This window comes from Salmo trutta, chromosome 4 (assembly GCF_901001165.1).
Source record: "Salmo trutta chromosome 4, fSalTru1.1, whole genome shotgun sequence".
Taxonomy (NCBI): Eukaryota; Metazoa; Chordata; class Actinopteri; order Salmoniformes; family Salmonidae; genus Salmo; species Salmo trutta.
The window spans coordinates 69,105,825-69,128,112 of NC_042960.1; the positions used below are offsets into that span (position 1 = coordinate 69,105,825).

At 42.3% G+C, this 22,288-nt stretch overlaps 1 protein-coding gene and 1 pseudogene across 2 annotated transcripts in view; one reads left to right on the plus strand and one right to left on the minus strand.

Moving 5' to 3' along the window:
- LOC115191447 (E3 ubiquitin/ISG15 ligase TRIM25-like) overlaps positions 1-1,350 on the plus strand; it is a 30,058-nt pseudogene extending 28,708 nt beyond the window's left edge.
- Positions 1-20,575, minus strand: part of LOC115191444 (tripartite motif-containing protein 16-like) — a 124,659-nt gene extending 104,084 nt beyond the window's left edge. Inside the window, exons 1-4 of one of the 2 annotated variants that reach the window (XM_029749295.1) lie at positions 19,862-20,575; positions 19,365-19,460; positions 6,856-7,089; positions 5,953-6,112 (exon numbers count right to left, since the gene is read on the minus strand). In XM_029749295.1, coding sequence (XP_029605155.1) covers positions 5,953-6,112; positions 6,856-7,089; positions 19,365-19,460; positions 19,862-20,443 — 1,072 coding nt within the window. In that variant the 5' untranslated portion in view covers positions 20,444-20,575. Of the gene's footprint in view, positions 1-5,952; positions 6,113-6,855; positions 7,090-15,874; positions 16,172-19,364; positions 19,461-19,861 lie in introns of those variants that run through there. The other variant, XR_003877670.1, reaches the window with a different exon arrangement.
- Positions 20,576-22,288: the final 1,713 nt, after the last annotated feature.

Sequence of the window (22,288 nt, forward strand, 5' to 3'; positions counted from 1 at the left end):
CACACACCACTTTATCCACCAAAACTACACAATCCTCTATCCCATGACCTCCTGCACACTTCCCACATCTTGGAATCTCCCTCCTACAAACTGCTGCAACATGACCATAAACGTTGCACCTGAAACAGCTCAGTGGATTCAACACAAAGACTCTAACAGGATAACTGATATATCCCAACATGACTTTGTCGGGTAAAGACTCAAACGCTGACAGTGACTCCTCTGTTTCACCACGCTCACCACCTGGTATGCTTCACACCAAACGGTGGGCATCACAAACACCAAGAGCATTCAACTTCAATTGCTCCACCTCCACACGAACGCTACCCCAGAAATCACTCCTTTCAATGGTGCCCTGTTCCTAAGAGCAAAACAAACTGCTGCAACATGACCATAAACACTGCACCTGAAACAGCTCAGTGGATTGTTGGGTAAAGACTCAAAACTCAAAAGGACAGACAGTGACTCACTGAATCAACTGCAACCAACTCCTTTCCCTCCCACCCTGAAACCACAAATGGATCTGCCAAAAGGTATGGATCCACTTTCTCGAGTCTTCCTGGATATGATGCTACAAGCTCAGCACACCTGGATTTGGGAGTTTCTCCCATTCCTCTCTGCAGATCCTCTCAAGCTCTGACATGCACTGTCAACCTTATATATATTTATTTATTTCACCTTTATTTAACCAGGTAGGCTAGTTGAGAACAAGTTCTCATTTACAACTGCGACCTGGCCAAGATAAAGAAAAGCAGACCCTCCGTTTCAGTTGATTTTCTTCAGTTTGGTGCCTAGTGAATATGACTCCGGTCTCCGTGGAAACATCAATGTAAATTCACCTTTGATTTTTACTCCTCACTTTCCCTTTCAGGTCCATAGGGTTTTACTGCCCCCTGCTGGAGACTGGAGCACACTGCAGTCCCTGGCTTTCTTTGTGCAGCTGGAGGATGAGGCCTTCATCACCCGTTCAGTGGTGGTTCTAGACCATTTCAACTGGGGGGGCCAAGCTGGGGCCAGTTGTACTGTTAGAGGGGCCAGTTACATTAGACGTTATTGTTGTCATGTCGTTTTCTTCACTGCATTGCAGGCATTAGCAGGCAAAAGACCATGTTCATAATCATCATCATGTAAAACTTATTTCATACCTTACATTTAGGGGGGCCACTAGGGGGTCCAAAAATGTTGTCACAGGGGCACTGCCCCCCCCCCCCCCCAGAACCGCTAGTGCACCAGTTGTGACGGGTCCAACAAATATCCCCCGGTGAAGGCAGGGTCCTATCTCATCCAACACTTCAATGACTCTTATAGGAGGAAGAGAGCATTATCTATCTAACATGAATTATGTTGTGTAATTACTTCAGTGATTTAGAATGTTAGTAATGAGAGAATAAATAAGTAAACCTTTTGATGTTACCATACTCTCTCTACGTTAACAAAGGGCTTTCCAAGAGTCCATTCTGTAGAGTGGAGAGAAAAGGGGGAATGGTATTTATGGGGGGTCATGACCCGCCCCCAACAGGGCAACTTCATGACAGTATACAGCAAGAAAGATACATAGAACATGCTTCATTGGGTTGGTTCCTGCATGTGTCTGGCACCGTCTCCTATCTTAATTTAACATATTCTGGGCGTTTGACCAAAAGGTCTGAGGAGGAGGGTATGACCGTCTCCCCGTCATATCTCTACCCTGCACCTACAGGAACCAATGATTGTGTGAGACAAGATGTACAATTCATGGCTATATATTCAGACAACATTTCTGTTACACTGTGAAAACTGTAATACATGGATACTTCCTTGAATGTACTTATCTTGTAAACTGCAATTATGTTATTGAGACAGAATAAGTCAGTAATGAGAGAATAAATAAGTCCAGTCCAACCATTACCTCTCTCCTCTTTCACATCTCTCTATCATCTCTCCATGGGGGAGTACAACCATTACCTCTCTCCTCTTTCACATCCCTCTATCATCTCTCCATGGGGGAGTACAACCGTTACCTCTCTCCTCTTTCACATCCCTCTATCATCTCTCCATGGGGGAGTACAAACATTACCTCTCTCCTCTTTCACATCCCTCTATCATCTCTCCATGGGGGAGTACAACCATTACCTCTCTCCTCTTTCACATCCCTCTATCATCTCTCCATGGGGGAGTACAACCATTACCTCTCTCCTCTTTCACATCCCTCTATCATCTCTCCATGGGGGAGTAGAACCATTACCTCTCTCCTCTTTCACATCCCTCTATCATCTCTCCATGGGGGAGTACAACCATTACCTCTCTCCTCTTTCACATCCCTCTATCATCTCTCCATGGGGGAGTACAACCATTACCTCTCTCCTCTTTCACATCCCTCTATCATCTCTCCATGGGGGAGTACAACCATTACCTCTCTCCTCTTTCACATCCCTCTATCATCTCTCCATGGGGGAGTACAACCATTACCTGTCTCCTCTTTCACATCCATCTATCATCTCTCCATGGGGCGTCCCAATAATCTCTCCTTCCTCCTGAAGTGTAGCTTTCCTTCTCTACTGGGAGAGAGAATCAGATAAAGTTGTGGAGATAAAGGAATATGTGAGCAGAAACCCTCCAGGTACAGATACTGTATGTAGAACCATAGTAAAGTCCAGTATGGACTATCAATACAGATACTGTATGTAGAACCATAGTAAAGCCAGTATGGACTATCAATACAGATACTGTATGTAGAACCATAGTAAAGTCCAGTATGACTATCAATACAGATACTGTATGTAGAACCATAGTAAAGTCCAGTATGGACTATCAATACAGATACTATATGTAGAACCATAGTAAAGTCCAGTATGGACTATCAATACAGATACTGTATGTGGAACCATAGCAAAGCCCAGTATGGACTATCAATACAGATACTGTATGTAGAACCATAGTAAAGCCCAGTATGGACTATCAATACAGATACTGTATGTAGAACCATAGTAAAGTCCAGTATGGACTATCAATACAAAGTGACCATTTAGAACGAGGCCCAGTTCAATGAGAGGAAGTCTTAACAGAACTGGGGGATGACAGACATTTAGTGGGAGGGTAGAGATCTAATATTTTTTTGTGCCAAACACTAAAGCATGATATTGTAATAAATCTACACCCTATTCCCTATGTAGAACACTACTTTAGACCTGGTCAGAAGCACCGTAGTGCACTACGTAGGGAATAGGGAACCATTTGGAACAGAGACAGTAATTCCCCTGAACATCTTTCTCTTCCTCATCTGGTTTCTTGAACAGCCCTTCACTCCTCCCCTCTTCCTCCCCTCCTCCCTTTTCATTCTATTCTATCAGCCACACCACTAGCTCACCTCCACACAATCCATTTACAAGTTAAAGACACACCTTGGAATAACCTCGACCCATAATAAGACAAAGTGCTCTATGGTCAAATGCATCTAATGGTTTTAACCTCTACGGGCCACGGGGGCAGTATTGAAGTGGCCTGTCTGACCATTTATTGGCTTTCTTTGACATCTCTTCCAAAAACTAAGGATCTCTGCTGTTACGTGACACTTCCCACGGCTCCAATGGGCTCTCAGAGCCCGGGAAAAACCTGAATGACGTAATTCAAAGCCCTGGCTGAAACACACGAGCGCTTTTGCTAAGTGGTCTATCAGAGGACAAAGGGCTTAGGCGTGGGCACTGGCCGCCCCCGCCTTTCTGTTTTTCCCTCTGTTTACAGACACGCAGATTCCCGGGCCGGAATTTTATCGGAATTTTATCGCTTTTCTACGAGATAAATTGCATAAAAATTGATTTTAAACAGCGGTTGACATGCTTCGAAGTACGGTAATGGAATATTTAGACATTTTTTGTCACGTTATGCGCCATGCGCACGACCGTGATTTACCATTCTGATAGTGTCTAGAACGCACAAATTACTAGAAGAAGTTTAGTGTTTTATTTTTTATTTCCCATCACCATAAATCATATTTAATCACTGAACAGTAGCAGACCTAACTTCATCTGTTCCTGACTCTGGATAGTGGATTAAAAAGACCATCAATCTCCAATGATATTAAAGTACTATTCTGAACATTACTGATATACTGAGTGGCAGGGCAAATATCTGCTGGTTTTATTGTTTGGTCAATAACACCACCTGCTGGACAGGTTTAATGTTGCTGGACTGAGCAGAATGGGAGGATGAAAGATGACACATTTAGGGCCGGTTTCCTGGACATCTACATTGAACATACTTTTTAGTCCAGGACTAGGATAAATCTGTGTCTGGGAAACCAGACCATATACTTTAGTAGAAAGTAAGAGATTCCAGCTTGTAGTGGGCTGACTAGTCCTGAATTGTCCTTTTGTTCCTGGACCATTTTCCATGCAGCTCCAGGTGACAGAGAACACATCAATTAGGGCCGAGCCTACAAGCTGATCAATGATACTGAGGAGAATTACATAGAGACAGAGAACCAACTGAGAAAACATATCAATGGTTCTGAATGACAACCAATATACATCAACACCATACATCATGATTCATGGAAATGTACAAGATTAAAACATTGCAATTACAAAAATATGAAAACATTAAAGGTTTATTTTAATTCAGAACATCTGAAGATCAAATCAGTTTAATAATTGTAGATAAAACAGAGTAGAATGAATCATCACATCTGGGGACCATCACCACCAGCATGACTAGTATCTATGTGGACCCTAATACAGTTTAACCAGCTCAGCTATAGACTACACCAGCATGACTAGTATCTATGTGGACCCTACTACAGTTTAACCAGCTCAGCTATAGACTACACCAGCATGACTAGTGTCTATTTGGACCCTACTACAGTTTAACCAGCTCAGCTATAGACTACACCAGCATTACTAGTATCTATGTGGACCCTACTACAGTTTAACCAGCTCAGCTATAGACTACACCAGCATGACTAGTATCTATGTGGACCCTACTACAGTTTAACCAGCTCAGCTATAGACCACACCAGCATGACTAGTATCTATGTGGACCCTACTACAGTTTAACCAGCTCAGCAGTACCATTGAGACTAAACCCAGGATAGAGGGGCTGAGTGAATGTAGTCTGTTCTCTGTGGAGGAGGGTCATTGTGTCAGAGACACTGTAGAAGGACAGAGTACCTGCCTTGTGATCCAGGTACACTCCTACTCTGGTGGACTGAGGGCCTGATACTTTAGTCACAACATTATTGTGTTTGAAACAATAACCACCACTACAGCACAGTAATCTCCAGGACTTGTTATGGTGTCCAAATGCCTCACCTGACCCTGTTCTGCTGATGTCTTTATATGAGACTGCTGTATAAACCCACTCCCCAGTCCACTCCACCTCCCAGTAACAGCGTCCAGACAGACCCTCTCTACACAGAACCTGGTAGGTGTTGGTGAATCTGTCTGGATGGTCAGGATATGGTTGGACTTGGCCTGTATAGGTCACCTTTCTGTTCCCTTCAGACAGAGAGAGGCGTGTGTTTGCTGTGTTTGGGTCCAGTGTGAGCTGATAGGAATCTGGGAGAAGAGCAGAGCAGAGACCAATGAGGGGAGTCAGAACAATAAGTTAAGTCAGATACTGTATCTACCCTGTCTTTGATTAGAGCACAGCAGAGATCAAATCAGAGAAATATGAGGAGTCAGATAGATACCCAGTCTTTGATTAGATCTACTATTGCTATATATTTCTAGAGGGATTGTTAGGAGTGTCAGTAAAAAGAGACTGTTAGTTACTTCACAATAAAGACACTCACATTGTAACAACTGGTCTCTGGTCTTGGGCTCTGGAGGCAGCACAACCTCCACTATATTCACTACAGACACACAAACACATTGACAGAGAGAGGGAATGTTATCATCATACCATATTCCACATATATATGACTAGTAGGGAGCTTTCAATGGTCTAAAGTTGATGTTCTTTTTGTTTTCAACACACCTGTAGTGGAGATCTTGGTCCATTCTCCTTTAAGGAAGTCTTCTAGTTTCTCTCTCAGTTCAGACACAGTCTTACTCACATCTCCAAAGTGCTGAAGAGGACGGACAACGATGCTGGGTAAGTCTGAAGATACACTGATACTGGAGAGAGACTGATAACTCTGGAGAGAGAGAGAGAGGGAGAGACAGAGGGAGAGAGAGGGGGACGGACATAGAGAGAGAGAGAGAGAGAGAGGGACGGACAGAGAGAGAGAGAGAGAGAGAGAGAGAGAGAAAGAGGAGAGGGAGAGAGAGAGAGAGAAAGAGAGAGGGGGGCAGAGAGAGTGGGACAGAGAGGGGGACAGAGAGAGAGAGACGGACAGAGAGAGAGAGACGGACAGAGAGAGAGAGACGGACAGAGAGAGAGAGAGAGAGAGAGAGAGAGAGAGGGACAGAGGGAGAGAGAGGGGGACGGACAGAGAGAGAGAGAGAGAGAGAGAGGGACGGACAGAGAGAGAGAGAGAGAGAGAGAAGGAGAGGGAGAGAGAGAGAGAGAGAGAGAGAGAGAGAGAGTGGGGGGTGGCAGAGAGAGTGGGACAGAGAGAGGGGGACAGCGAGAGGGGGACAGCGAGAGAGAGAGGGACAGAGAGAGAGAGGGACAGAGAGAGAGAGACGGACAGAGAGAGAGAGACGGACAGAGAGAGAGAGAGAGAGAGAGAGAGGACAGAGAGAGAGAGAGGGACAGAGAGAGACAGGGACAGAGAGAGGGACAGAGAGAGAGGGACAGAGAGAGACAGGGACAGAGAGAGACAGGGACAGAGAGAGGGACAGAGAGAGAGAGACAGACAGGACAACATAATGATTGATATGAATAGTTTCACATTAAGTTCATTTCATATCACATGTAACAAGGCAGTTTAGTTACCTGGAGGAAATGGATGTGATCCTCTGTGTGTGAGAGCTGCTCCAGCTCAGTGCTTCTCTTCCTCAGCTCAGCTATCTCCTGCTTCAGTTGCTCCAGGAGTCCTTCAGCTTGACTCACTTGAGCCTTCTCTTGGGCTCTGATCAGCTCCTTCACCTCAGAGCTCCTTCTCTCAATGGAGCGGATCAGCTCAGTAAAGATCTGATCACTGTCCTCCACTGCTGACTGTGCAGAGCGCTGTTAAGAGAGAGAGAGAGAGAGAGAGAGCGGAGAGAGAGAGAGAGAGAGAGAGAGAGAGAGAGAGAGAGACAGAGAGAGAGAGAGAGAGAGAGAGAGAGAATGAGAATGTACAGTAGCCTCTGCACCGCTTTGAGTCAGAACGCTGCCGTCCAACAATTGTTTACAGACAGATTATTTCACTTATAATTCACTGTATCACAATTCAGTGGGTCAAATGTTTACATACACTAAGTTGACTGTGCCTTCAAACAGCTTGGAAAATTCCAGAAAATGTCATGGCTTTAGAAGCTTCTGATAGGCTAATTGACATCATTTGAGTCAATTGGAGGTGTAGCTGTGGATGTATTTCAAGGCCTACCTTCAAACTCAGTGCCTCTTTGCTTGACATCATGGGAAAATCAAAACAAATCAGCCAAGACCTCAGAAAACAAATTGTAGACCTCCACAAGTCTAGTTTATCCTTGGGAGCAATTTCCAAATGTCTCTAGGTACCACCTTCATCTGTACAAACAATAGTACACAAGTATAAACACCATGGGACCACAGAGCCGTCATACTGCTCAGGAAGGAGACTCATTCTGTCTCCTAGAGCTGAACGTACTTTGGTGCGAAAAGTGCAAATCAATCCCAGAACGAGCAAGGAGGCCTACAATGGAGGCCTACAATGGAGGCCTACCTATGGTCCCGTGTGGCTCATTTGGTAGAGCATGGTGTTTGCAACACCAGGGTTGTGGGTTCGATTCCCATGTGTTTTGTCTCCTTGAGATGAAGCTACTTTGGTGCAAAAAGTGCATATCAATCCCAGAACTAGCAAGGAGGCCTACAAACCTGACTTAGTTTCACCAGCTCTGTCAGGAGGAATGGGACAAAATTCACCCAACTTATTGTGGGAAGCTTGTGGAAGGCTACCCGAAACATTTCACCCAAGTTAAACAATTTAAAGGCAATGATACCAAATACTAATTGAGTGTATGTAAACTTCTGACCCACTGGGAATGTGATGAAAGAAATAAAAGCTGAAATAAAAAAAAGCTCTCTCTACTATTATTCTGACATTTCACATTCTTAAAATAAAGTGGTGATCCCAACTGACCTAAAACAGGGATTTTTTTACTAGGATTAAATGTCAGGAATTGTGAAAAAAAAACTGAGTTTAAATGAATTTGGCTCAGGTGTATGTAAACTTCCCACTTCAACTGTACATAGGTGTACAGAGGCCCATTATCAGCAACCATCACTCCTGTGTTCCAACGGCATGTTGTGTTAGCTAATCCAAGTTTATCATTTTAAAAGGCTAATTGATCATTAGAAAACCCTTTTGCAATTATGTTAGCACAGCTGACAACTGTTGTTCTGATTCATGCTCTACCAACTGTGGCCTAGTTGGTAGAGCATGGTCTTTGCAACGCCAGCATGGTGTGTGCAACTCCAAGGTTGTGGGTTTGATTCCCACGGGGTCCAGTACAAAAAAAAATGCATGAAATGTATGTATTCACTACTGTAAGTCGCTCTGGATAAGAGTGTCTGCTAAATTACTAAAAATGTAAATAAAACTCGCCTTCTTTAGACTAGTTGAGTATCTGGAGCATCAGCATTTGTGGATTTGATTACAGGCTCAAAATGGCTAGAAACAAATAACTTTCTTCTGAAACTCGTCAGTCTATTCTTGTTCTGAGAAATGAAGGCTATTAAATGTGAGAAATTGCCAAGAAACTACTCCCTTCACAGAACAGCGCAAACTGGCTCTAACCAGAATAGAAAGAGGAGTGGGAGGTCCCGGTGCACAACTGAGCAAGAGGACAAGTACATTAGTGTGTCGAGTTTGAGAAACAGAAGCCTCACAAGTCCTCAACTGGCAGCTTCATTAAATAGTACCCGCAAAACACCAGTCTCAACGTCAACAGTGAAGAGGCGACTCCGGGATGCAGGCCTTCTTGGCAGAGGTCCTCTGTCCAGTGCCAGTTCTTTTTCCCATCTTGATATTTGTATTGGTAAGTCTGAAATATGGCTTTTTCTTTGCAACTCTGCCGAGAATGCCAGAAGGCCAGCATCCCGGAGTCGCCTTATGTCAGTTTCATTGTTTATATTAAAAAAGCTCATTTTCAGTGTCTGTCTCCAGTGTCTGTGTTTATATACTGCTCAAAAAAATAAAGGGAACACTTCCAAAACATGCCTCCACGTGCCTGTATGACCTCCCTACAACGCCTGGGCATGCTCCTGATGAGGTGGCGGATGGTCTCCTGAGGGATCTCCTCCCAGACCTGGACTAAAGCATCAGCCAACTCCTGGACAGTCTGTGGTGCAACGTGGCGTTGGTGGATGGAGTGAGACATGATGTCCCAAATGTGCTCAATTGGATTCAGGTCTGGGGAACAGGCGGGCCAGTCCATAGCATCAATGCCTTCCTCTTGCAGGAACTGCTGACACACTCCAGCCACATGAGGTCTAGCATTGTCTTGCATTAGGAGGAACCCAGGGCCAACCGCACCAGCATATGGTCTCACAAGGGGTCTGAGGATCTCATCTCGGTACCTAATGGCAGTCAGGCTACCTCTGGCGAGCACATGGAGGCCCCCCAAAGAAATGCCACCCCACACCATGACTGACCCACCGCCAAACCGGTCATGCTGGAGGATGTTGCAGGCAGCAGAACGTTCTCCACGGCGTCTCCAGACTCTGTCTCGTCTGTCACGTGCTCAGTGTGAACCTGCTTTCATCTGTGAAGAGCACAGGGCGCCAGTGGCGAATTTGCCAATCTTGGTGTTCTCTGGCAAATGCAAAACGTCCTGCACGGTGTTGGGCTGTAAGCACAACCCCCACCTGTGGACGTCGGGCCCTCATACCACCCTCATGGAGTCTGTTTCTGACCGTTTGAGCAGACACATGCACATTTGTGGCCTGCTGGAGGTCATTTTGCAGGGCTCTGGCAGTGCTTCTCCTGCTCCTCCTTGCACAAAGGCGGAGGTAGCGGTCCTGCTGCTGGGTTGTTGCCCTCCTACGGCCTCCTCCACGTCTCCTGATGTACTGGCCTGTCTCCTGGTAGCGCCTCCATGCTCTGGACACTACGCTGACAGACACAGCAAACCTTCTTGCCACAGCTCGCATTGATGTGCCATCCTGGATGAGCTGCACTACCTGAGCCACTTGTGTGGGTTGGAGACTCCGTCTCATGCTACCACTAGAGTGAAAGCACCGCCAGCATTCAAAAGTGACCAAAACATCAGCCAGGAAGCATAGGAACTGAGAAGTGGTCTGTGGTCCCCACCTGCAGAACCACTCCTTTATTGGGGGTGTCTTGCTAATTGCCTATAATTTCCACCTGTTGTCTATTCCATTTGCACAACAGCATGTGAAATTTATTGTCAATCAGTGTTGCTTCCTAAGTGGACAGTTTGATTTCACAGAAGTGTGATTGACTTGGAGTTACATTGTGTTGTTTAAGTGTTCCCTTTATTTTTTTGAGCAGTGCATGTTAAGTGGGTTTTACTCTGGCAGATAATGTCACCTATTTAAATATATACATTTTAATATAATTAACTGAATGTATGATGTTTTTGGTTTATGTCAGTTACACTATGCTATAAATGGTTATTTTATGGCTGTTAGTGATAAAATTAACTATAACACTTTATATTTTGTAATTCTGAGTAATTACAACTTTAGTAAGGATATCCACTGTATTCAGTACTGCTGCAGTTGCTAAATAATTCTAATAGATGGCAGCATAAGACAGATCAGATTAGTTTAGGTCAAGTACAAGTATCCAACTCAACAAGCCCCTCCAAAAGCTTGTTCCATCTGCGAGCAGCGAGCACTCTGCCTTCTCCCACAAGAGAGGGGCATGTTGAGGTACATTTACTAACCGTGAGGGCTGCATGATGTCATTTATTGTCGGGCTGGAAGATGCATCATCTTTTCTATTCCGAGGCTGTTTCCTCCCAATATGACATATTAACATGATGTCATAATGCGTGTTTACTAGGGTTGAGGTCAGCACATCTGACTAGTGGTAATTTGACCAGGGTTCAATACCTTCTATAGTTAATAATGTTTTGATCTCCCAAAAGCAACACAGGACTAACAAGAGATATATAGCTAACTGTAAAGTAATGAGTGACCATTTTAGAAAATCATGGGACATAGTCTTTGGTTGCATGCTATTTTATGTAAATCATATTGCTGCTTGTAGCCTATAACTGATGCTTCGTGGTCTTATGCTGCCATCTATTGGAAATATTTACCAATTAAAAGTTATTAATTCACGTAAAGACATTGGTGAGGCAGCTGAGAAATAAAGTGTATTTAATTCGAGAGATCAGTCTCAAACCTGCCCCACCTATCCCACGCCAATTACTGGACTTTCACATAGAGGTTACTATGTCACACAGTTCAAACCACATTTAACATATACAACAAATGAGTCTTGTTTATCAAGTGTTCTGCCTTGCAATAATAAATATAATAAAATAACTAATAAAAAGCAAATGCTTAAATAGGTTTTATTTAAAAAAATAACAAATGCTATTTAGTACTAAAATGGTATTTACTAACATAATATTATTACTAAAATAGTTGTAGGCTACCCTACCCTAGAATTAGGGTTCAGGCTAAAATAGGTTATACGTAGGGTTAGAGTTTCTGTACAGCACTTTGTGACGTCTGCTGATGTAAAAAGGGCTTCATAAATACATTTGATTGATTGTTAGGTTCAGGGTATTTAAAGAGAAACTGTATGGGTTTATATCTCTCTTGCTTCTCCCTGTGGTCTTCTGTGGGCATAATCTGAGGTAGCAACTGTGTCAGAGCTACAAATCAATGAGCTCCACCTATCCTTTTGGTTTAAAACTCAGTGAACCTGCGCAGCATTCTTTCTATTTGATGCCTACGAACCAACAGATTTCAACGCATATCAAATTACCCAGCAGCCATTTAGAAACAACATATAAAAAATAAAAAAATATTTATTCATTTAAAAAAATATATTTTCTGGCTGTTTAAATCAGCCACATCTTGAAAAAGAGGACAGGGACATACGTTTTGTTTAGGTTTTAAACCTTTTTCTGAAATAAAATATGTTTAAACATATTTAACATTTGATGTCTTTGCACCAACCATCTGTTCTACTCACTAACACTGTAGGTCACTACAACGTGTAACCAGGTGAACAGTGAGCTTCCTCACCAAGTAGCTGTAACCTAGTTAATAATAAGTTACCTGAGGTAAACCTACAAGGTTAAAACCTGTTGGGGCTCGGGGGCAGTATTTTCACGGCCGGATGAAAAACGTACCCAATTTCAACAGGTTACTACTCTGGCCCAGAAAATAGAATATGCATATTATTAGTGATTTTCGGATAGAAAACACTCTGAAGTTTCTAAAACTGTTTGAATGGTGTCTGTGAGTATAACATAACTCATATAGCAGGCAAAAACCTGAGAAGATTCCAAGCAGGAAATGAAAATCTGGTGCCTGTATTTTTTTCCAAGTCCTTACCTTTCTGACACACAGTGAGTTAGGGTTCATTTTGCACTTCCTAAGGCTTCCACTAGATGTCAACAGTCTTTTTTTTTGCCTTTTGCGGCAAACACGGACCGAACAAGCAGGCTGGGAATCAGGTCACTGAGAAAACCACTTCAGTTCATTGCGTGCATTCACGTAAGAAAGGACCTATGTTCCAAAACTTTTTTCAAGACATAGCATGGGTCCGGTTGGAATATTACTGAAGTTTCACGTTCAAAAGGCCCTAAAGATTGATGCTATACAACGTTTGACATGTTTGAACGAACGTAAATATATATTTTTTGCACATTCGTGACGAAAAGTCCCGCGCGCTTCAGTACATTATGACTCCAAAATGGCGGCTATCTGTATTGCCTAGTGTATTTTTCTGAGCACAGTACTCAGATTATTGCAAAGTAAAAGTCTCCCAGTAAAGTTATTTTGAAATCTGACAATGCGGTTGCATTCAGGAGATGTTAATCTATAATTCTTTGAATAACAGTTTAATATTTTATCAACGTTTATGACGAGTATTTTTGTAGATTGTTGTGCTGTTCACCGAGAGTTTTGGGGGAAATACGTTTTCTGAACGTCACGCGCCACTGTAAAATGCTGTTTTTGGAGATAAAATGAGCTTGATAGAACAAAATGCATGTATTGTCTAACATAATGTCATAGGAGTGTCATCTGATGAAGATTGTCAAAGGTTAGTGCATAATTTTAGCTGGTTTTCTGCTTTTGGTGACGCCTGTCTTTGCATTGAAAATGGCTGTGTGTAATGTTTTGTCTATGTACTGTCCTAACATAATCTAACTTTATGCTTTCGCCGTAAAGCCTTTTTGAAATCGGACAACGTGGTTAGATTAACCTCTACGGGCTAGGGGGCAGTATTGAGAATTTTGGAAAAAAATATGTGCGCATTTTTAACTGCCTCCTACACCAACTCAGAAGCTAGAATATGCATATTATTGTTTAGGTTTGGATAGAAAACACTCTGAATTTTCTAAAACAGTTTGAATGGTGTCTGTAAGTATAACAAAACTCATATTGCAGGCAAAAACCTGTGAAAAATAGATTTAAAAAAATGAGAATTTTGTGACTGTACTATTTAGTGTCATTGTTTTAAAGATACCACAGTGAGAAAGGATTCAGTTCGCAACTCCTACGGCTTCCACTAGATGTCAACGATCTTTAGAAAGTTGTTGGAAGCATCTGTCATGAATACAGACCGAATTAGAAAGCTTACAAGTTGACACGTCATCACTTCATTTTTTGCGCCTGCGCATGAATCTGAGAAGAGTGTCTTTGTCATTATCGTTTATTCTAGACACTTGATAGGTTGTGTGAAAATATTACCGATGTTTACTGATGTTTCACGTTAAAAATGGACCAAAAGATTAATGCTAAACAACGTTTGACATGTTTAAACAAACGTAAATAGATTATTTACTAGGTTTTCTTTAGCTTTTCGACGTGACTTTACACTGCCCACCTCATTTTGTGGGAGCCTACTGAACGCTAACTATTTGGACATAAATTATGAACTTTGTCAAAAGAAACCACATTTGTTCTGGACCTGGGATCTCTGGCAGCGCCTTCTGATGGAGATAATCAAAGGTAAGGGGATATTTAGAATGTTATTATCGATATTAGATGATGCTAATGCTAACGGTATAGCTTAGCTTAGCTTAGCATATAGCTTATTGTTGTTAGCATAGTACCCAGTTTATGCAAAATGTGATTTCCCAGTAAAGTTATTTTGAGATCTGGCCATTCGGTAGCAATTACGAGATGATAATATATTATTCTTTGAATGACAATATTATAATTTACCAATGTTTTCGAATAGTAATTCCGTGATTTGTAATGCTGGATTCACTGGGTGCATTCGAGCCGAAAAAATTCTGAATTTCACCGCGACTGTAAATGCTGTTTTTGGATATAAATATGAACTTGATGGAACTAAAAATGCATGTATTATATAACATAATGTCCTATGAGTGTCATCTGATGCAGATTGTCAAAGGTAAGTGCATAATTCTAGCTAGTTTTCTGTCTGTTGATGCCCTTCTTTGAATTGGCTAAACATTACACGCAGCTATTGTCAATGTACTCTCCTCACATAACCTAACTTTATGCATTCTCCGTAATGCCTCTGAAAATCGGACAGCGTGGTTAGATTTAGGAGATATATCTTTCAAATGGAGGAAAATAGTTGATTATTTGATTATTTGAAATGATTACTCTTGCAGTTTTGAATTCCCCGCCATGGTCACATGACAATGAATCCCAATACCGGGATTAGATCCTGCCCCCTGGCCTCAACAGGTTTTAAGGAGATGTTTATCTTTCAAAGGGTGTAAGATAGTTGTATGTTTGAGAAATTTGAATTATGACAATAGTTTTCAAATTTGGCGCCCTGATGTTTCACAGGCTGTTGATAGTGTGTACCGCGGGTGGGACGCTAGCGTCCCACGTAGCCCATAGAAGTTGATGCGGGCTGGTCTCATTGATAACAATAGTGAAGCTGACATTGTGACGCAGAACAATGGACTGGGAATAGAACTTTCAAAAGGTGAGTTGGTGCAACAGTGTTCAATACAACTAATAGGAGCTGGCAGGGTGAAACATGACCTAAAATAAGACCTGTTTTTTCAATACAACTAATAGGAGCTGGCAGGGTGAAACATGACCTAAAATAAGACCTGTTTTTTCAATACAACTAATAGGAGCTGGCAGGGTGAAACATGACCTAAAATAAGGCCTGTTTGTTCAATACAACTAATAGGATCTGGCAGGGTGAAACATGGCCTAAAATAAGACCTGTTTTTTCAATACAACTAATAGGAGCTGGCAGGGTGAAACATGACCTAAAATAAGACCTGTTTTTTCAACACAACTAATAAGAGCTGGCAGGGTGAGACATGACCTAAAACAAGCCCCGCTTTTTCGCGTTTACTTCAAAACTACGGCAAACAGCTGGGACACATGGTAATATTATATAACTGGGCTCCTTGGCGGATGGAGTGAACTAGATTTATCTGGCTGATCGCGCTTGTCTGCCCTAAACAAACCCTGTGTACCACCCCTCCCCTGTTTAACCTTGAATTCAGTTAAGAAACAAACACTTGCCTACGAAAAGAGACACCCAACCAAAACCAACCAACTCTTTATGGATCTGTTCATACGGTGGCAGATTAGACACCACTACTCTTGTCGAAATCGGCACCAACACACCCCTCACATAAATCATACTGGTAACTAGCCGGGCAACAAGACTCACCTTTTACATTACCACAACCACCGCCTTGTTCATTCTGGATACAGAGTGTATATGTTCCTCTCCCACCTGTTCACCGACCATGATCAATAATTCCTCCACACCATTCTCCAGAACGCACCTGAAGAGACAGCGTTTCTTCTCCACTCGGTTGAGGATATCACACCTCCCAAACAAACTACCCTACTCCCCCCTCAACTCTAACCGATAAACAGTGGAAACCAATAAATAAACCCTTAACAACTAGAAAATACGCAAAAAGAATAGTTGCCCTCCTCAGGAACCACAAAACCCTCACACAACACCTTCTTCTATGATATAATGGCGGTCCGCAAACCAACGTTAAAGGTGCATGGCGCCACCTACTGTGCTGGAGTGTGTTCAATCACGGTTTACACCATTTCTAAATCCTCCTACCTAACTCAGTACTTCTGAGAAAATAAAAACGAGCCCTACTAACTTCAAATAGACCCTCCCCCATCCCTCCCCCAAATGCCTTCCAACCCCCCCAACCCCATCCAACCTCAATGACCATACACTTCAATCTTTCCCTCTCTTCAACATCCTTACAACAATATAACAACACATGCTCCACCGTTTCATTGACAAAACCCTCCAGACACAAACCATTCACATGCTGCCAACCAAATGTAAGGACCTGTTCAATGTACAATGCTCTAAGCACAATCGAGTAAACACCACCTCTTCCTTCCTAATCTGACCTTTGAATCTTGGTCCACCGACCTTTAGAGGACATATAAATGCCGTCCCTTGTGCTCAGAGTCCCATCTCTTCTGCCACACATCTGTCAAAATGTCTCTGATCTTACATTTGTCCTCACCTCTACCCAGTGGAACATTAACATATATTATATCTTGTTTTAAAGCTCTTTTAGCTAACTGGTCTACAATTTCATTCCCTTCCACACCTGAATGTGCTGGGACCCAGCAGAATCTCACTACTACACCCATTCTCTCATTTCTCCATAATAACCTGAATACCTCCAATAGTTGGTCACTCCTATTAGATTTACCAGATGAAAAACTACTCAATACAATCTGAGCATACTATAATTCTAACAGGCTGTACATCCTCCACCCACTGGAGGGCAACTATTATCACCAACAGTTCAACTGAGTATACTGACAGTTCATCTGTTAGTCTTCTACATATCTGCACATCACATTCAGGAAAGTAAACACCTGCTCCTGTGCTCCCTATCTGGGTCCTTGGATCAAATCTATGAAAAGAGGTAAAAAAGCATAACAACTTCTACCAATGTAATTATCAACCAGTTTCCCTTTATCACTGACTTCTGACCATTTTTTTCCTTTTGTCTACCAAGGTGAGATCAACAACAGGATCTGGGAGTAACCCTGGAGGAACATCCCCTATCACCACAGAAGGGCCAACCTCTAACTCCCTCAAACCACTCTCATCAGCAACTTTCCAACTGTCCAAACAAAACCACTGCCTTGTCTACTAGTATATTCCCAACAGTCATCTAGAACAGTAGCAGTGGGATGCTCAACCTCACAGCCTTGCAACCCAATAAGATAATGACAATTTATTACGACATATACCCAAAGGCATCTCACCCGCCTCCACTAGTAAGACACATACAGATGTTGATTAAAATGCACCAATACATATCCTTAAAGCTATATACTGGATTCTGTCCAGCTTAAGTCTTTGCCACTGTCCCATAAACTATTCACCAGTAACAAATTGTCGTCCTGATCAGAGCTCTATAAATATCCATCAACGATTGTCTGTCAGCACCCCATTCATAACCAGAGACCCACACAACCAACTACCACGAAAGTGATGGAATGAGAGAGAGAGACATCGTTACAACAATGTACATAGACACAATATAATGTTTCTTCTTCTTTGGAGTTTAACGGCGGTTGGCATCCAATATGTTGTATTACCGCCCCCAACTGGACTATAATATAAATCTTTTTTACTTTCTGATACAAAATAGGAAAAGGAACATATTTTTTCAAATAAAAAAACACCCTTCCAACTCACCCTACACTCGTTAAAAACCCACTACCCCATTCCACTACTTTGACCCTGTCTGGTCCTGCACCATGCCAACTAACCCTACACTCATCCACTACCCCATTCCACTACTTTGACCCTATCTGCTCCTGCACCATGCCAACGACCTGGGAGGACGGGACACCACCACTCAACACACCCTGGAAATCTTCTGAAGTCAAATCTTATATGACAAAATACTTCTCTGCAGCTGCCACTACAACATCTATTGTCTCTGATTTACGTTCCATTTCTGAGGTACAGTTGATAACCATTGCTATGAACTCTAAGAAGCCAACCTTACTGAAGCATATATCCCTCGTTGGCCTATCCCTCTGTGCTGTCACAGATCTACTACTCACAGGGATCCTCTCAGGATCCCTCATCCTTGACCCATCCTCCTCTACTTTCTTCACTGCTTCAGCATACGACACCTTCTGCACTACTCTGACTCTAGACACCTCAACTTGCCTCTCTCTCACCAGACACCTCTGATCCCCAGCAACATGGACACCCCTACAGTTGACACACAGAACTTTATCCACCAAAACTACACAATCCTCTAACCCATGACCTCCTCCACACTTCCCACATCTTGTAATCTCCCTCCTACAAACTGCTGCAACATGACCATAAACGTTGCACCTGAAACAGCTCAGTGGATTCAACACAAAGACTCTAACAGGATAACTGATATATCCCAACATGACTTTGTCGGGTAAAGACTCAAAAGGACTGACATTGACTCCTCTGTTTCACCACGCTCACCACCGGGTCTGCGTCATACCAATCGGCGGGCATCACAAACACAAGGAATTTTCAACTTCAATTGCTCCACCTCCACACTTAACGTGACCCAAGAAATCACACATTTCAATGGTGTCCTGTTCATAAGAGCAAAATATGAAACAGATCTTGTTGCGTGACACGGAGCGAAAATATGAAATGTCTCTATTCCTTTGAAACTTTTATGACTGTAATGTTTACTTTTCATTTCAAATTGTTTATTTCATTTTACTTTTGTTTAGTATCTATTTATCTTGCTTTGGTAATGTAAACATATGTTTCCCATGCCAATAAAGGTCTTTGAATTGAATTGAGAGAGAGAGAGGTCCATGTTAATGTATAGGGGACATGAGTCAGTCATGGTTACTCATGGTTATGTGATGAGGTAGCCCCGCCTGCAACTTCTAAATCAGTGTCGGCCCAATAGGGAATGTTCTCTTGGTGTAATGGTCAAGATGTTGGTTTATCCCACGGTAAACCTGGGTTCATATCCCGTCAGTTACATTAAGCAGTCAATTCTCTGAAAGGGGTCCAGACAGCCTGTTCCCAACAGTGGGGTCAGTGGGATTGAAGAGGGGCTCCTCCCTCCCTCTCTCTCTCTCTCTCTCTGACTGGAGGAGAGAAGTGAAATGGTGTGTCTCCTCTGGTCAACAATACTCACCTTGAGAGACTCCACAGCCTGTTGGAGCTCCTTCAGCTCCTTCTCTCTCTCCTGGAATCTCTGCTGGACCTTCTGCTGACTCATCCCCAGCTGCCTCTGTGGAGAATCACTCTTCAATGAGCTATCAAGCTTTATTTGTCCAGTAGATCAATAGTACAGTCATGTGACATAGGGCCCATAGAGAGGAAGGTCTAAAATATTGAGGACGTCCATTTACAATGTTATATTATGTTTATATGTGAATGATTATAGTTTTTTATGGTAGAACTACTGTATCAAGGAGTTGAGACTGAACTCTGGACTAATAAAAGAGCATTCAGAATGTGTTAGACTTTCGAAAATATACATTTGAAGCAAAATCAATATACTCACGGTTTGTGTCCATATTTGTGGATCCATTTCATTTGAATGATCTCATATTCAAACAGACTTAGTTCCTACTGTATCTTTAATTCTTTGTTTATCAGACAGTCACCAACAACTTGTTCTGGTCTTACCTGTTTCTCAGTCCTCTCTGCTGCAGCTGACACTGTATCATGGCCTTTATGTTCATCCATCACACACAGCAGACAGATACACTGCTGATCGGTACGACAGTAAACCTCCAGCAGTTTGTCATGATGAGAGCAGATCTTCTCCTGTAGTTGTGCGGTGGCTTTGACCAGCTTGTGCTTCTTCAAAGCAGGAGATTCATAGTGAGGTTGGAGGTGAGTCTCACAGTAAGAAGCCAGACACACCAGACAGGACACGAGGGCTTTCTGCTTTCTGGTCCCAGTGCAGACATCACACGCCACATCTCCAGGTCCAGCATAGCACAGAGCAGGAGGGGGAGCAGCCTGGAGTCCTGTCTTCTTCAGTTTCTCCACCAGCTCAGCCAACATGTTATTTTTCCTCAGATTAGGCCTTGGAGTGAAGGTCTCTCTGCACTGAGGACAGCTATAGACCCCTTTCAGAACATCCTGATCCCAGCAGTCCTCAATACAGATTCTACAGTAACTTTGTCCACAGGCAGTAGTCACCGGATCCTTCAGTAGATCCAGACAGATGGAGCAACAGAACAGGTCCTGATTCTCTGCCATTTTGGTGCTCTCTCCTGTAGGTTAAGCAATGGCAGTGTGAAAGATGACTTTCTGTTGATTGTCAAAGATGACTTTCTGTTCAGTGTGAAAGATGACTTTGTGTTTCATGGAACTCTACACCAGAGGACAGGGAGTGGTTTCCTACTTGACTGTATTTTCTGTATGTAGAGGTGGTGTGGTTTCTTTGATAAGGAAGTATGACAGTGTGTTGGTTAGTAGGCAGAGATGGTTAGTATTTATATATTATGCTCTGTCGTGGGTCTCCCGGTCGCGGCCGTCTGCGACAGAGCCTGGACTCGAACCCAGAATCTCTAGTGGCACAGCTGACACTAAGTACTTTTTTTACCATTTATTATATCGGTTCACATCTTGTGGTCTCCCTTTCACCCTGCATTGGTATCAGCAGTATAATAGTACTATGTTGGGATAGACTGTCTGCTAAATGACAACATTGGTATCAGCAGTATGATAGTACTATGGTGTGATAATACTGTCTGCTAAATGACAACATTGGTATCAGCAGTATGATAGTACTATGGTGTGATAAGACTGTCTGCTAAATGACAACATTGGTATCAGCAGTATGATAGTACTATGGTGTGATAAGACTGTCTGCTAAATGACAACATTGGTATCAGCAGTATGATAGTACTATGGTGTGATAAGACTGTCTGCTAAATGACAACATTGGTATCAGCAGTATGATAGTACTATGGTTTGATAAGACTCTGCTAAATGACAACATTGGTATCAGCAGTATGATAGTACTCTGGTTTGATAAGACTCTGCTAAATGACAACATTGGTATCAGCAGTATGATAGTACTGTTGGGATAGACTGTCTGCTAAATGACAACATTGGTATCAGCAGTATGATAGTATTATGGTGTGAGAAGACTGTCTGCTAAATGAACTAAATATAAATGTGTATGTAAAAATGTTGATATATATTTTGTTGAGGGAAAATGTACGATTGTAATATGTTGTTGGCTCACCTAGCTGTCTGAAGATCAATGCACTAAACAGAGCGTCTGGTAAATGACTCAAATGTAAAAGTAAAATATTGTAAAGCATGCTGAGTATTATTCTTATTGAGCTCTGCCTCCAAATAAGGCCAATAATAATACCCAGTGTGCTTTGTGGTAAATTTGGTATGTTAATTTTCACATATAAATTCGTATTTTAGTTAGTTAGCTTATCCAGAGTGACTTGCTCAACTAAGGTAGATAACAACATACAGTATCATTGTCAACAAGCAAGAAAAAAGGTTTTGTAACCGTTACTGAAACGGGTGTTGCTGTTTGGTCCATCTACTTCCAAATACTTTCTAGATTAAAAATTAAATATGTTACATAATATATATTACATAATACAAGTATTAGTAGTTTAATTTGATACATTGATCTTTATGGTATTTTGTATTTATATGTAGTAATTTCTGTCCATCCCTGGTAGTAGAATACTCTTGTCTGTAAGGTGTTTTCAGGACCAGGACACGAGGTAAAGGAGACACACAGGAAAATGTCATGTAGTTTTATTAAAAATAAATGTTTCAAAAAAATCACTTTCAAAAGGATTTCAAAATGCTAAATAAAACACCTAGCTCTCCTCAGAGCATAATCACTGGGCGGTCTCTTAAAAACTGCACGCAGAGGCATAAAAATGTGTTGTAGAAATTCTAACCAGAAAGGGGAGAAACTGAAGAATCTTTCAACAACAGCTGTATTAATATGTGGAGACATGAGGTCAACCATCACTCAGGGTGCACGGTAGAGAGACCAATGATTCAGGAACAACAGCTGTATTAATATGTGGATACATGAGGCTGGTCAACCATCACTCAGGG